Source organism: Peromyscus maniculatus, chromosome 4, assembly GCF_049852395.1.
Source record: "Peromyscus maniculatus bairdii isolate BWxNUB_F1_BW_parent chromosome 4, HU_Pman_BW_mat_3.1, whole genome shotgun sequence".
NCBI lineage: Eukaryota > Metazoa > Chordata > Mammalia > Rodentia > Cricetidae > Peromyscus > Peromyscus maniculatus.
Genome location: NC_134855.1, coordinates 40,560,030 through 40,577,406, shown reverse-complemented (window position 1 = coordinate 40,577,406; position 17,377 = coordinate 40,560,030). Strand labels below are relative to the sequence as shown.

At 37.5% G+C, this 17,377-nt stretch overlaps 1 protein-coding gene across 1 annotated transcript in view; it reads right to left on the bottom strand.

Moving 5' to 3' along the window:
• Window positions 1-584: 584 nt before the first annotated feature.
• Window positions 585-17,377, bottom strand: part of Gca (grancalcin) — a 28,683-nt gene continuing 11,890 nt past the window's right edge. The window contains exons 3-8 of the mRNA XM_006984603.4: window positions 13,173-13,242; window positions 7,954-7,997; window positions 7,538-7,685; window positions 4,137-4,250; window positions 3,771-3,829; window positions 585-2,950 (exon numbers count right to left, since the gene is read on the bottom strand). Coding sequence (XP_006984665.1) covers window positions 2,924-2,950; window positions 3,771-3,829; window positions 4,137-4,250; window positions 7,538-7,685; window positions 7,954-7,997; window positions 13,173-13,242 — 462 coding nt within the window. The 3' untranslated portion in view covers window positions 585-2,923. The remainder of the gene's footprint in view (window positions 2,951-3,770; window positions 3,830-4,136; window positions 4,251-7,537; window positions 7,686-7,953; window positions 7,998-13,172; window positions 13,243-17,377) is intronic.

The window sequence follows — 17,377 nt, the reverse complement described above, 5'->3', positions numbered from 1 at the left end:
CTGGGTTTTCTAGCATTCAAATGACAGACAGGTCTTGAGTCTGAAGGGTTCCCCAAGTTCTCCAAGTGTTTCACTAGAAAGTTTCTTTCTCAATGTTCTAAATTACAAGGAAATTTTAATTTAGTATATGGAGAGATGTCTTGATCTTGGTCTAAATGAGAAATGATAAGACTGGTATTCCTTTGAAATATTGTCTGCATTCACCACCTCACAGACGGTTAAACATTTGCATTTGTATCCTCCAATAGTACACAATACTCTCCAGACATATTTTAGATGATACCTTAGCCTTAGGAATTTATATGAAGAAGCTTAACCCACTACATAAATGATTACATTCAAAAAAAACAAATGGAATCTTTTCAAGCAAGTACCAAAGTAATAAAAGAGCCACAGTTGTGTTTTACACTTTTAAGCAAAGGATGTGCTAACTGAAAGCAGTCTGGGATTCTGAGAAATGGGTTCAATTTATAGATTTTCAAAAACATACCCCTATCAAATTTACAGAAAGCTGTTAACAAAACAGGACAAAACATATCCACTTTTGTTTGTCAAAGATAAAGGACATTAAAAAAAAAAGCACATTTCTCATAAATAGTATTTATTTTGTTTGTCCAATTAGTAATATAAGAGTACAAGTGAACTTGATTTGTATATTTTAATTAAAGAAATATCACAAATTGATTTTGTTATTTTTTTATTTGCACAGAGTTTAAACTACCTTGATAAATTCTACTTTCTTCCAGGGTAAATGTCTTTTCTGGAAATAAATATATAACTTGAATATATATTTGTTACTTTCTTTTTCTGATGCATGCCTCAAATAGGTTAATGAGCACAGTCCTTAAAATACATTTAAAGTGGACCAAATCAAGATTCCCATAGTATCGATTTTCCCTTGATGTAATTTAAAATGTGTAAACTGCCACTCAAACTAGAAGTACACCTGACATTTAATCATTTGACAATCTTTTAGATAACAGCTGAATTAATTAATGCACTGTTGTTTGAACCGACGCATCTCATAACAGTATATATGTAACAAATTTTGTATGATACAAAACTTTACAGCAAGCTATTTGAATGTTTATTAAAAAATTCTCAAAATGACATGGAAACATGTTTACTGTATAAATAAAAGCACTTATACATCAAGAGTGTTCATTACTCAATAATTTATAGTATCATAATGTGGCTTCTTTTTCCTACAACAGCTTCAGATTCTGTACATTCAATGGTTCAGTAAATACTCTTTCAGGTTATCAAATATGTGGTCATGAAACAAATATTCAGAGGACAGTGTGTGTGGAGTATTCATCAGCCAAGTCTTATAAAACTGACAAAATGGATTTGACGGCAAACTATAGAGTAATCAATATCAAGGACATCACTTCTTTTCCAGGATCTTTTCAAGTAAAAGCTGTTTGTAAGATTTCTGTATTTATAAAAGAGGTTTGCCTGTTAAAAAACAAAAAATAACAAAAAACAACAACAACAAAAAAAAAACCCATGGTGTTTTCTTTAAAAATATTCAATTTGGTCATTAGCTAAACCAAAATTATATCTATTTGCATTTTTCTTCAACTAAATATATGTTCAGTTAGAATATATGAAAATTCAGTGGTCTATCAGATCTTCATTAATAAAGACAGGGTGTTTTCCACGTTGGAAACTCAATTAACTCTAACATCTTATATCAGAGAACTTAGTGCAAGGAACCTGGTGAGTACTTGAAATCACTATAGAAAATTCACCAGAAATGCTGCTGATAGAGTCTCCAAAGGAAAAAAAATCAAAACACTTCTTGGTACACACCACACACACACACACACACACACACACACACACACACACACACACGTGTTATCGATCCAACAGAGAACTTCTGAAAAGTAGCAGATTACACGATTTTTTTTTTTAATTAATTAATTAACTGTGGCCAACAGCTAGGAGCAGCACCTGGGTTGAAAGAATAAGAAAGAACAAACATGAGAGAAAGCTGACACTTCACTAAAATGTGTCATTCTCCAAAACTGCTTGATTTAGAGAAAGAGGACATTTTAGCTTATCTACACCATCACTAATGAAAGAGAAAGGTATCTTCATTTTAAAACTTTTAGGTGGGCACAGGTGTGCAAGCCTTGAATCTCTGCACACAATGGGGGATGGAGGGGGAGGCAGGAGGACCATGAGTTTGTGTGCTGCTGTGCTATGTAGTTAAAATCTCATCTCACAAAACAAAGCTAAACAAAATCAAAGATTTTTTAAAAAGGAAAATAATAAAATATACTGTAAAAAAATAAACAGTGAAATAAAAAAAGTAAAACAATACCTACTACCATAGGCTGACAGACCCAAATTTGGATAAAGTTTTAGGAACGAAAGTTTTCTTATTCATAAGCCAAGAACAGGAGGTTATGTTCTCTGATGGTGGAATCAAAAGCCAAAGACAGCAAAAAGGGCAGATGTCCCCTATGACTGATTCATTCCCAGAAACACCCACAGGCATGAACAAAATCAGAAGTATAACTTGTAGCCTTTAGATAATATAAAAGTTTTATCTAGACTTTTGTTATTTGGCTTTGTAGACAATCTGTCATGTGACTACATTCTTATACACTATTATTGTTAAAAAACAAGGCTCAGATGTGCGGATATCAATTAGCTACATATCATTAGCAACACTTCAAGACAGTGTCCATATATTTGCAATATCATAACTTTTCCAAAAATAATGTATCCCAAATAAAAAAGTTATTGCATTGAACTGTGCTTTAAGGTTAAATAACAGAAATGGCAATAGGGACTTGAACAGGAAGGGAGAGGAAAAAGTTCTTCGAACTTTTAATTTTAGGTAGTCCAGTCTGTTTCGGCGAAGCAGAAGGATTCTTCAGTATTTCTTCACCTTTTGAATGCTAGGCTTTCAAATTGTCATAGTGCCCTGCAGAAACTAAGACACGAGGAGCATTATCACATGGCAACAAATGTTTTTTGTTTGTTTGTTTGTTTGTTTAAATTAACTATATTCCATGAGAACTTTTACTGTAAGAAAAAGGAACTGTTTAAGACTTATAATTCAAACACGCATGTATCAACCAAGTATTGGCTACCCCATACCTTCTAGTAAGAAATATAACAAATCCAAGACAATAACCTCTAAAGCACCAAAGCACATATGAAAACCATTAGCTTCAATCTAGAAACAACTGGAATTGGGTACACGGAGAGTGTATTTGAACTGAGAAAGTAGCAGCTTCATATTTTGTCACTGAAAATATTAGGAATCTCTCTCTTAGGAAAAGATAATCATAAGTTAGTGTTTACCATTAAAATATTGAGAAATCAACTACCAAACACAAGTCATGCAATTTTACAGTATACCAATATTAACCTTATATTAGTATTACTGAAAAACATAGAAAATAATGTAGCCACCCAAAATATTATTTTCAGTTTTTGTGCTTTGAATCAGTTAATGTCTTTCAACTTTTATTGCATTTATATATTTGCTAATTAATTTAGTGGGGGAAGGAACGCACACGCACACGCACATGCATATATGTTCAAGACCTCATGCCATAAAGCATACATGGAACTCAGATGACGACTTTCAGGAGAATGTTTTCTCTTTCTACCACATGGGTCCTGGCACTAGAACTCAGGTTATCTGATTGGTGACAAATGCTAAGCTACCTTGCTGGTCCCATCACTTACTGTTTTCAATAACCAACAATAAAGTACAAATGTTACAGTGAACTCAGAATACTTACATCCTCATACATGAAGTTCACAATCCCTTGCTGCAAGTGATCTCTTCGCCTAAAGAAATCTTTACACACAAAAATTATGTTTCAGAATTATAATTGGAAACCCATTAATTCCCAATACTGAATGTCTCCTGGTACTAGGTCTGACTGTATCTTAAGTGTCTTAACATTCTAAGAAATTTAAATATGAAAATCTTCTAAAACTCTGAGCTTTCAATGCTTCTCTATCAACATTCATACTTTAAATCCTTAAGACTATTTAGATATCATAGTGAATAAAGAAAACAGTTACAATTTGCTGAAAGAAACAAAGACACTATTGAAGAAAAATGGCCACACAAATTGAATCCACTTTTAAATGCTGAATACCTGTTAGGGCACGAAGCTTCACGCAGCAGGCAACATAGTCATCAAAGAAAATTCTGCCATTCTTGCTGTAGCGTTTAACAATAGCAGCTAATGTCTGAGGACTCAATCTATACCCTAAGGAAGAAGATTGACACATTAAAACCTTCAACATTAAACACCATAAAATGCCAAAACACTGCTATTAATAAAGTCATGATATAGATTAACTTTCAAAATTCTTTCTGCACAAAATATATCCTACTTATTTTTGGCAGGACTGAAGATTGACTATAAGTGCTTATACATGGGGAAAGAGGCAAGGACTCTACCACTGAACAAAAGCCTTCAAAAGTATAATTTAAAAATCCATTAAATTAATATGAAAATGGTAAGACAACAGACTCATTAATAATTCCTCCAAGTGTAAATAGCTGACACAATTCTAACTTTGTAACAAAAGCAATTCTAAAGGAAGAAAACAACTATCTTCTCTGGCATTTAAAATATATTTTTATGCCAGGCAATGGTAGCACATTCCTTTAATCCTAGCACTAGGGAGGCAGAGGCAGGCAGATATCTGAGTTTTGAGTATGAGGCCAGCCTGGTCTACAGAGGGAGTTCCAGGACAGCCAGGGCTACACAGAGAAACCCTGGCTTGAAAAGCCATATATATATTTTTTTTGAAATTAATCCTGGGGGTATTTGGTAGGGGTTTTAACATTTTGATATTGCAGTTTTTAAAGAGTACCAAAGGAAGAATCATTATTAATGTTAGTTATCTTTCAAATGCTGTATTTCTGTCTGTTTTTTTTCTAAAGAATATCTGAAAATCAACCTGCTTAAAAGTGGTAGAAAATGTTATTTCTTCTGTAAGTTTTTCTATCCTCATGCGTATTTATTACTTCATCAGTTCCTTCTTCAAGCCCCATTGTTACTAACATTGCTGAGTGTATACCCTGTCTATGTACAGTTTCTGATCACGCACTTCCCAGGATAAGTGCTTTGAGTCAGTTTTAAGTTCTACCTATGACGTCTTGATTGCTTTCATTTGAAAATATTTTATCTGAAAAAACGATATGTTTAAAAAGAATGAATATAAAATGATAGAAGCAGAACTTTAATTCTATTTGCTACACTCCAAGCATGATCCTAATTATTTAATGAGACGTGTACCTATAACTCAGGAGAATGATGCATTATGGTCAGCATATTAATGAATCAGTAGATTTAGAAATAAAATGACACCAATCCAGCCAAAGGTAAAAATCAGTACCAGAAGGAAAAACTCCACCTATAGTTATAATAAAATATAACCCACAGGGCTAGGGGCCAAGGCCAAGGCACTTGCCTAGTTTGATCCCCAACACTACAAAACAAAATGAATCATATATATAACATTCACATATGATTTCATATACATATATATGATACATATATATGTGAGATCATGTGTGTATGTGTGTGTGTGTGTGTGTCCCAGAAAACATGCTTAGAGTAAGAGCCACACCAAAACACACAAACTAACACAACTATGTGAAAGTGCATTTAAGCACCCTTCTTCTAGTGAGTTGTGATCTACATGTGGTATGAATAGAATTCCTAACACTTTCCCATGACTTGAATGACTTTAAAGGTATCAGAAGGTGTTAAGTTTGAATGCTACTGAGTAACTTAAACCTTTGATTACAGTTTCAGGGGCACACAGGACACAGCAAGTGTCTGCAGGTCAGAAGACAACTTGGCAGGAGTCAGCCCTCTCCTACCCTTGGTGTGGGAATCAAATTCAGACCACCCAGCTTGACCCGCTTGACCCGCCTTCTTGCAGGCCCCACCCAAAACAATCTTTTCTTCCTCTCTGAGGCTTGCCTGAACCCTTTCAATTTTTGAAAACAAAAAAAAAAAAAAAAAAAACAACACTATTTTTTTTTAATTACACTGTTAAAAGTCAAGTTAAATCAATTATTATTATGTATCTACAGTTAAACATGTTTATATGGCCAGGATTTTCCCTAGATCTGAAAATAAAATGTCTACTTATACAACTAATTTGAAAAAAAATCACTAGTTTGAGCTCTCTGACATATAATTTAAGCCCATGTGCCTTGAGCTCACATTTTAATTTTCAAACAGGTAATTTTCATGTATATACATTTTGTTTATAAATAACTGCATAAAATTACAAGAGAAGAGACTCAATAAAACTACTTAAAACCAGGCAAAACTACGTAAAGTATGGCTCACGCTTATAACTCAGGAGACCGAGGCAGAAGGGTCTCAGTTCAGTTGAGGCAGGCCTGGGCTACATAGTAAGTTCCAGATCTGCCTGGGTTACAGAGTGAGCACAGTAAAAAACCTGTCTAAAAAAAAATATATATATATATATATATATATATATATATATATATATATATATAGAGAGAGAGAGAGAGAGAGAGAGAGAGAGAGAGAGAGAGAAGAAAGGGGGAATAAAAGATGAGAAAGTGCCACTGTGTTACTGGCTAGCAAATTAAGTATCATGCATATTACCACTCTGCAAGAGAACCAAGAACCTTAGCCTATAAGAAGTACAACGAAAATAGTTACATCTTTTAAACGCATCTGAAATGCAATCTTCCCACTTTAAAGTTTTTCTGTACCTGCCTTGTGTGTTCTATACTTTGTAAGAACAAAGACGGCAAACCAAACAAATTATTTTTTCTGTTGAAAAGCTGGACTCCAGTAGAGACACATGTGATTGACTGAGATAAGCCTTTCATGAATAATTAAAGCATCCACCAAGTTACAGAACAGTGGAATGCAGGTGGTGGGTGCTGACATTAGAGATGATAATTATACTCAGGGCATTCAGAATGAATGAATGATTGTCTTTGTAAGAAATCTCAAACAAATTTATGGACTGGAGATAGGGCTCAGTGGTACAATGATGGTCTCAAATATGCAAGACTGAAGATTCAGTCTTCAACACTACAACAAACAAAGTGAAGAAATAATAATAATGATTGTGTTAGTGTCTTTGATCAGGATTTACTTATAACTGTGAGCCTAAATTAAGGGACACACTAACAGAAAACAGTTCTGTATTACTTAGCAAATTAAAACAAACAAGATTCATAATTTGTAAGCTGAAAAGATCACTCAGTGGTTAAGAACACTTTCTGCTCTTGCAAGAGGAACTAGGTTCTGTTACTAGCATGCACATGGTAGCTCACAACCTTGAGTAACTCCAGTTCCAGGGAATCTAACACTCTCTTCTGGGCTCCTAGAGCAACAAGCACACACATGGTACACACACATATTTGCAGGCAAACATTCAAGCTCATAGAAAATAATAAACAAATCTTTATAAATATAAAAAAAATTCATAACTTGGTCAATGAGTACAGCTGATCCTCCTGGATTCTAAAGGATGTTAATAGTCTTACCCATTAGAGTGATGGCTTGACTCAGCTCATGATGTTCTACAGTACCGCTTTGGTCTTGATCAATTGTCATGAAGTTCTGCTTCCAGGCACTAAGAGCTGCCCATAGCTCCTTGAATTCGTTGAATCCCATTTTTCCTGTATAGTCTCTCTAATAGTCTTATTAACGAAAATAAGTTTTGGTAGCTGAGAGGATTTATCTGATCCTATACCCCAAATTACTAACCAAAAAGAACATATTCTTGTGTAGTTAGCTAGGAAGACCCAGTCTAAGAATAGATTTCTATGTGAGAATGAAACTATGTAGACTTTAAACAGGATCTTACAAAATACAGTTAGTTCTAAAATTAACAACTGGTTTAACATTAAGAAAGCAATAACTCTATATTTTGGTATTTTCTATTTTTATTCAAGGATACATCCAACATGGCAATCATAATTCTGCAGGTTTCCAGACTGAAGGCTGAAAAACATATTCAGTATTCAAATATTAGACTCTTCTCTATTTTATCTATGTAACATTAGTATATTCTTCACTTTCAAAAAATATTTTAAAATTACAAACAATGTAAAGTCACTATAATCAATACATATTTATTGGCTGTTAAGCATTTAGAATAACAAAAAAAATATTTAAAAATGACTGTCTCCAAACTACTCACACTTATTGAAGTCAGTAACCAGGTAAGCAGTTATGGAGTAGCCTAAAGTTACTGTGATGAACACTTTACAGGCATTGGCTTTGCCAGGAGTCTGGCAGAAAGCCGGTTTCAGTCTCCTAATCACCAGAGACAAAGAGAGGGAAGTTTACCTGGATATCTGCTATGTACTCAGAAGTCAGAAAATGTTCAGGACTTAGAAACCATGTGAGGGGGTCATAAGAAAGGCAAAGAAGGGTCAAATCAGAAATTCCTACATGTTACATATTAGACCAGTGAACATCCCTAGAGTGATTGAGCAGAAAAGAAAGTGCAACACCCCCTCGACTTGAACTCTAGTTTACAAGGAAAGACTCGAGGTGAAAAGAGGTTGGGGGTATAGGTGATCCGTGTGACGGCTTAGTAAAGAGATCTGCTGAGAAGGATGAGCCTCGGAACTGATGCAATGTTTTCTTTTAAGAAAGGGGAGAAAGGAAGATGAACACAAGCAGTCTTAGGAGAGGGGTTCTGGAGGGAGCGTCTGACATTCCTTGGAGACACAGTCTCACAGCAAATTCCCCGGTCCTCTGGCTCCTACTAACCTTCCCCCATTTTTCCACAATGGTCCCTGAGCTGAGCTACAGGCAACTGAGAGTGCAGAGAGCAGGAGGTGCAGTCTTCCCATGGGAAGAACACACCAGATAGTTATCCAGTACAAATGGTCAGCCCTGAACACCTACACACAAGCAACTTGTACAGACTGAGAAGGGTATATTTATGTATTTAAGAATATATATATGTATATATATATATGTGTGTGTGTGTGTGTGTATATATATATACACATATGTATACACACACACATATACACACACACACACATATATATCTCAGTAACACAATTAATGAAAAACAAAGGCCATGGATTTGAAAGACAGAACAAGGATGGGGTACATGGGAAGACTTGGAGGGAGAAAAAAGAAGCTGGAACATATGTAATTATATTATAAATAAAAGGAATAATTAAAAATAATTGGGTTGCTAAAAAACATTAACATTACATATTTATTTACAATGAAGTCACTAGAAAAAAAGTTCAGTTTTCCCAAACTTTATTACAGTTACAGTTGGGCTGATTTATCTAAACTGGGAGTATGCTAGCAAAACTCAGGTAAGCTTACAAGATTCCTTTAGTTCCTTGATATTAAAGAGAGAATAAATAATTTAGATTCATTTTATTTTATACTGCTTACTTGATAACATTTTGAAATCCTTTAAACCAGTTCAATGAGATAAATTTCAAAATAACCTAAAGAAAAATTGTAGAATCTTCTGCTAAGAACAAAAGCTGATGTTCTTTAGCTGTTCTGGATGGTGTCAGGGCCGGGGTTGTTGGTTATGGTGTTCTAGGAACAGCACTCAACAGACCCTCTGTGAGTGCTTACTGGTACTGAAGTGTGGGTGTATTACTTTGTCATTGTTATACAAAATACCCAAAGAATGGAGCATGTGGTGCCTGGTTACATTTTGTCTACAGTCAGAAGCAAAGAGAAATGAATGCTTTCTCCTTTTCTCCTTTTTGCTCCGACTCTGGACCTGAGGTGGTATCATACACACTCAGGGTGAGTCTTCCTATAAATGCCCTGATAAACTCACGGGGTGATGTGTGTCCTAGGTGACCCCAAATCCAGTCATGTTTGTGATGAAGACTAACCATTACAGTGGGTTACATGATTTAACACAAATGAATCAAATGTATAACAGTTCTAATTTTACAAATAAAGAAATTTGAGCCAAGACAAATGGTTTTCTAAGTTCATAAAGGTAGTAGGTAGGACCACCAATACTGGGGCCTAACGTTCCTCCATAAAAAGAACTACATGAGAAAAAAATCTGTAGTAGGCCATCTTTTTATCAATTTAACTTAGTTCACATTTAGGAAGTGGGATAGTCTAACCAGATTTAAGCAAAAATTAAAAATTAAATCAACAAATAAGCATATCTTTGACCTTAGGATGGGACTAGGTATTTAAAGATTAAATGTTTTTATAGAGTGAAGAGACAGACTCTTGCAGATTTTACTTCTTCCTCACAACCCACTGCAGTGGACAGATTTTGTTTGTTTGTTTGTTTGTTGAAGATTTAAGCCCCTAGAGGAAAAGAGAAAAATAATAAATATACATTGCAAGTTAGAAAGTGAAGAGATGTGGCTATTTAATGTATATGCATAAAGAGAAATGCTGAGAAACAACCTAGTTACCTTGGGAAAGATGCCAGATATCTAAGAATTGGCAACTTCTGAACATGTGTGAAGGTGGACCTAAAAACAGAACTGAGTGAAGGGCTATTTTAAGGGCACGTGAAGACCCAACCCCTCTCTACCTCTATTTAGTTGGGTGGCTGTCACACCTACTCTCTCACCCAGCAGGAGTTTCACTTTCTGGGGATGTCTCTGAACTGTAGGGCACTAGGCACAATGGGATGAGTTATACTAAAAACAAGCCAATTAACTACAAGTCTGCACAGACCTGAGAACTCTGAAACAACCACAGAAAAGGCAGCCCAAAAGTAAACAAAGGAAATCTCCCATAACAGTGACCCCTGAATCCCACAGTGAAACTGCCCAGCTTCACCTTCCAATGAAGCCCACAGTCAACCAGACTCAGCATCAGCATGAGATATGAGCAACAAAGCATCATCAGACACCCAAGAAATGACAAGGAAGATAACCAAATAAGCTAGAAGAATAAAAATAATGTTGAGGAAGGAACGGCTACACATTGGCATATCAATAGTTTCCGAGAGATAATGGAAAGCATAACATTTGTGAAGAACAGAGGCTCTTAGCTCTTACAAAACATACACCAGAAAGGAAAGACACAGAAGGTTTATAAAAGAAAGCTGAGGACATTCCAGAATAAGGAGAACAGACGACTCAGCCCCAGGAAACACAACTGAAGAAAATTTCCCAGAACAAAAAAGTACAAGAGATTCCAGACTGAACACACCCACACAGTTCCCCATGCAAGACCACAAGGCACTACACTGTGAAATGTCAGAGCAGCAGGGGCCTGTGAGGGACAGAATGATCCCTGAGCTTCCAGAGAGGAAAAACAAATCTCACCATAGGTGAGAAAGAGACAGAGATGATGGCAGAGGAGACCGGAAGTCCTTCTGAAAATGTGCGTGAAAGCAGCAACAAGAAGAACAATGGCGGCGATGTCAGGCAGGAGCATTTAAAGCCCCCAGACCCTTTCCCCGCCACTGTGTAGGTGGATGCCACACCTTGAGAAGCAGCCATTCAAACGACTGAGACAAAATGAAAGCCTTTTCAGACACTTAAATTCTCAAAATTTGATGGTAAACCATGTACTCTTTCATCAGAAGCTACTTAATGAAATATCTCCACGGAAAAACAGATTGAGCTTGAAAATATTAGACAACAGAGATAGAATAAAAACAAGAGATGCGACTCCAGAGTGAGAACGAGTTGCAGAATGGTGGCGAGAGGCTGAGACCACCCATAAAACACAGAACGTACAAGGAGGCCTTGGGACAACCAGAGGGATGCAATACCTAGCTGTCAGGTTTAAACCAAACACAATTTCCCAAACTCCAAAAGGCAGTGCATATGTCCAGAAATGGCAATCTTGGCTTAGCTCAAGCTGGACTATAGAAGGATTTCCGGTCGTTAGATAAAAAGCAGCATGTCTCGGGAAATTTTAAAACAGGTTCCCATCTGCCAAAAGGAGTTATTTCCCTTGTCTCTGGCAGCAGGAACATATGGCTCTCCATGGACATATTCCTGTGGTTGCTACCAAAGCGCACACTAGCCTCCAGGCACCTACAGGGCCTATCCACAAGTACCTGTTGCACCTGCCTAGGGCCCCACACTAGCATTCTGGCCCTTCTCACCTCCCCAGGCTTCCCTCCTCCCAGACACCCATCTGTTCTCTACATAAGGACAAAATTTTTCCTCCTCCCCACCCCATTCTGATATCTCCACTACCATCCTCCAGCCCCTCAAACCCTTACCCCACCCCCACCCCGCTACTCTGTACTAGTCCCCCTCTCTCTATTCCTTTTCATTCTTCCTTCTCTTGCACACGGCCCAGGGCCATATCCAGTGTCTTTTTTTTTCTCTCTGCTCTGGACTCTTCCAGATGCCTCTGGATATTTTCTCTCTCTTATCCACAATAAAAATCATCCCCTTGCAGGGTGGTGATGGCACACACCTTTAATCCCAGCACTCAGGAGGCAGAGCCGGAAAGATTTCTGTGAGTTTGAGGCAAGCCTGGTCTACAGAGCGAGATCCAGGACAGGCACCAAAACTACACAGAGAAACCCAGTCTTGAAAAAAAACAAAAAACAAAAAACATCTCCCCCTAATGGAGCAGCCATTTCATTTCAGCAGTTTCTTTACTGGACCCCCACAATACACTAGCCACTGTGAATTTGGGGGAAAACAAAAAGCTACACACACACACATACACAAAGTAATCGTACACTGTCATAAGACACAACTATAAGCAATATGCAGACAGTAGAGAGAGGTAAGTGCTGACGATGGTTCCCAAATTATAATCCATCAGCAGGACAAAGGATGGAAATTTTTCACATGGAGGGATGGAGTGGTTTTACAGTTGGAAGACAGTTAAATACTCATTTTTTCATAGCAGGACATCAATTGATAATCACAAAGCTGCAACTACATAGTAGTAAAATTATGTCACTTTGAGGTCTGTAAGCAAATTTTGAGACTAGTCACTTACAACCAATTAACTCCTGAGTAGTGAATGCTGAAAGTCAGGAGCGCAAATGAACAGTTATTTTCATGATACCTCGTACAGAACTATCTGATTCCTCAGACTTGGCATATCTACATATAGTTCATAATATTTTTAATATTTTTGGTGTGTGACTAAAATGCTGGAAATGAATTCCCTATTCTAATCCCCTGTGCCACAAGGAAGGGAAAACAAAACAACACATGGTCTCACGAGCATAAGTCCCGCTAATTCCAGACTGTGTCAAGCATCTCTGAAGTTCTTCTGCATCCACCTCACCATCCTGCAAAAAAAAAAATCAAATAAAATGGACATGGGTTTTAATACACAGTGATACCAAACGACATTAAAAGCTTAAATGTGTGCTGCTCTAGGGAAACCCAGAAACCCCAATTTTCAAAATGGTATAAACCACAAAATTCACAAGGTAAATATTGCCAGCCAAGGCACAGCACAGACCATGTAACCTGGTGAACCTATTCCCTGGTCTGAGGGTGTGAGATGCGAGGCAATGCCCTTGTCTTCACACGGTCAAAACAATGCAAAATGCTCTGTCACTTCATTCATGGTCATCTTTGTCATGCTTCCTGGGAGCATCTAAGGGCCCCTTTCACATCTGCATCACTGTACTTGGAGGGAGTTTGCCAAGTTACAAACTCCATAATTATCCTTAAAACTACAGGTTAGGAAAAATTAGTAAATCTTCAAGAGTGAGGCTGGCTTAGAAAAAGTATTTCTTCAATAACATGGACATCAGCCAGGCCTTTCTGTCACATTCTACTCAGGTAAACATTACCAATAATTGTCTATCCTGAAGAAACCGTTTCAAGCCAATATTGTGCTTCAAGAAGCATAAATTATGAATAGTTGCTTGATGTATTGTAAGCAGTGAAAGCTGAGGGGGTCCCTGCAGGTGTCATGCAGAGAAGCAAAACACATGAAAAGATAAGAATAAAAACCTGGTGCAGATTAACTTTGTCAGCCTGGATCAGACTTTGGGGAGTCGCATAAAAGGCTGTTTAGTCCCGGTGTATTGAAGCCCAGCACAATTTGGAAAAATTCCTAGTGTAATACAATCCCCATCGCACAAGGAAGAGTAATTACATGAAAACTCAACTCAGGGTACCTGTCATTTCTTCCAAGAAGATGGGTTCTAGAGAACAGCTACCTGTACCAGCTTAAGGGCCTAAGGGTCTGGCCTGGCCTTGGTCATTTGAGCTATGAGCCACCTCTGGCTCTGGCTGTGGGTGCTTGGGGGAGCCTCTGGCTATAAGAGTCATTTAGGTTACTAGCCACCTCCCATCTTGGTTGTAAGAGCTTGATATGGCCTGGTCCAACAGGTTGTTAGTCACTTCCAATTCTCCGCTTTCTAGATGGAAGAACGGTTTTTCATCTTTCCCACTGGAAAGACAATTTTGTGTGCGTAACATTCCTGGTTTCTCTGGAGATCTGTGGACTCGAGGACCTTCCTGCCTTGCTCCCAACAAAGGCCCACCACACTCAAATCTGACAGCTCTACAGCTAGGCCACTGCCGTGAAAGTTCCAACCAAACACCAGGTGTGCTCAACTACTGCGCAGTAAGGATTAGAAAACAGCTTTTGTTTTTTCCTTGTTTTGATTTAAAAAACTGTCCTCTCACACACTGACGGTAACAATTATACTTGTTTTTCTCTTTAACTCTTCAGTGGTAAAGTACTGTTCCAGTTGAGAATAAAACTAATAAGAATGTCTAAGTCTTGTCAGTTTCTGCCCACTTACTAATCAATGCAATATTCAGGCAGTATAATGACACACAGGATTCAATAAACAGACAACATAAAATCAAAACTCTCAAGAAAAAAACATGTGAATATATAGAAAATTTCCACCAATGTAATTAAAAGTATAAGAAATAAATCCTGTGCAGTCTGATGTTTTCTGTCCCAGTATTACCCTCTTTTGCAACATTCACAAACAAGTCTACCTACCCCCACATACTAGGGTTATTATATTTTACTATATTTTTATGCTTCTAAACATAGTAGACAACTTTGTAGCGTTATGGAGTTACTTTAGTGGCAAAACTAGCTGACAAAGAAAGTATTGTGAATTTCAGTTAAAGAACATAAAAAGTATTTTCGGATCTTATTTGTTCTGAGGGAATGATCAGGAAGAAACATGTCTGATGAAATAAACCTGCACTTGGTGCACCACCCATGACACTTGCGCTTTCTTCACACACCGCTGTGCATAGATACAGTGTGTATCAAAGGGACTTGGTGTTTTATAACTAGAAACATGTACCACCCTGCCTATGGAAAGTACCGACCAATTCACCCATTGAAAAATGAAAGGCTATAGAACACAGAAACCTGTCTGGAACTTCCTCAACACTTTGGACATATTATTTGTTTTCATTTTTATTTTGTTCTGAGATGAGGATCTTCTTATGCTCCCCAGGTTAGACTCCAATTCCTAGGCACAGTGGTCCTCCTATGCCAGCCTCCTGGCAGCTGGGACTGTAAGCAATCTACTGCACCCTGATAACTGCATGCAGATTCTTCATCTTAAATACCTTTCTGTGCTGGGATTAAAGGTGTGTGCCACCACGCCTAGCTCTGGTTCCATCCTGTGTGCTCTTGAACTCACAGAGATCCGGATGGATCTCTTCTTCTTGAATGTTAGGATTCAAGGTGTGTGCCACCACTGTCTGACCTCTATGTCTAATTTAGTGGCTGGCTTTGTCCTCTGATTCCCAAACAAGCTTTATCGGGGTACTGGCCAGAGCTTCCAAAGAGCACTTGAAATGTAGCTAGCATGATTTCAAATGTTCAGTATATATAAGGCCTCTGCTAGATTCAAAAACTCAAAGCAAAATAAAAGTAAAACATTGTACCAGGTCTTATGTTGATGACATGCTGCTGTGAAGAACAGCATTATAAAAATGATTTAGGCTAGAGGCAAGTGTAGCTCTCTGAGTTCAAGGCCATCAGGGATACATGGCAAGACCCTGTCTAAAAAAATAAAATAAAATAAAAAATAAATTTAAAAAAATAAAAAAAGGTCAATAAGGGTTCATTGCTTCATAAAGGAAACCTAGGGCTGGGTACAAGATTATGTGGCAACTTAACTGTGCCATCAACCTGCATTTTTTATGTTCTCCACCCACAGGCCTTTATCTCAACTACATTTTTCCCAAGACAAAGATGGCTGCTGTAACTTCAACCCTCAAGTGCCCTTTTGAGGCAGAAAAATAATGAGCCAAAAAAAAGCCAAGACTGTCTTCTAACAAGGCCTTTAAAATTATTATGGTTTAATTTTGTATTTTGTAATGGTGTGTGGAACATACATGGATGTCAAAGGACAACTTCTGGAAGGGAGTCTGCTCTCTCTCCTCTCATTTGGGTCCTAGGGTTTGAATTCAGGCCATCAGGTACTATTTCATCTTACCAGTCCCCAAGCAATGCCTTATTTGGAAAAGAGCATTCCAAAGAAATGCTATCCACCTGATTATGTTTTATCGTATAGCAAATGGATACATTCTGTAGTTATGATTTCCAGCTTCTACCACAGACTGAAAAAAAGTTGTCCGTGGGGTCACATTTGGTAATTGTACAAAGCCTCTGTTCTTAGAAAAGCAATGGAATCTGAAAGGCACTCAAGTGAAGTATAGAATGTAAGATGTTGCCGGTGTTTATGAAATGCTACCTACTTTATTTAGTACATCATCTATTGCTATAAAAGATAGGAAGATGGTTATAGACTATAACTAAAACCAAGGGAGAGTTTCTGCTTGTCATCAGTCCAACATTTGAATTTCCAGTGCACGATTTTCTTTCATATTATTGATCCTTTCCTCTTCAATCCGTTCCCAGAAACAACCATAATTTACAAGTCACCATTAGATAGCCTGCTCCAGATTTAGACGTTGTTTTCTACTTGAAATTCTTCCCTATACTCTTGATGCACCATCCTGTTATATCCCATAGACACAAATCATAAATCCCTCACCCCAATAATTGTTAAACACATAGACATACACCAAAAAAATGTTGTGCTTGTCTAATATACATATAAGGCCATGGATTCACATACTAGCCCCCACCCCTCTCCTGAGTTGGAATATAAAACACCACTTTCACCATTGTCTTAGTTAGGGTTATTATTACTATTTCTGTGATGAAACAACATAACCAGAGCAACCTGGGGTGGGGGAAATGGTTTATTTGGCTTACTGTTGTATATTTTGTTTATGTTCTGACAAATAAAACTTGCCTGGAGATCAGAGGGCAGAGCTAGCCACTAGTTAACCATAGAGGCCAGGCAGTGGTAGCATACATTTTTAATCCCAGCACTTTAATCTCAAGCCTTTGAATCCAGCACTTGGGAGGATCAAGCCTTTGATCCCAGCACATGGGAGGCTCACACCTTTAATCCC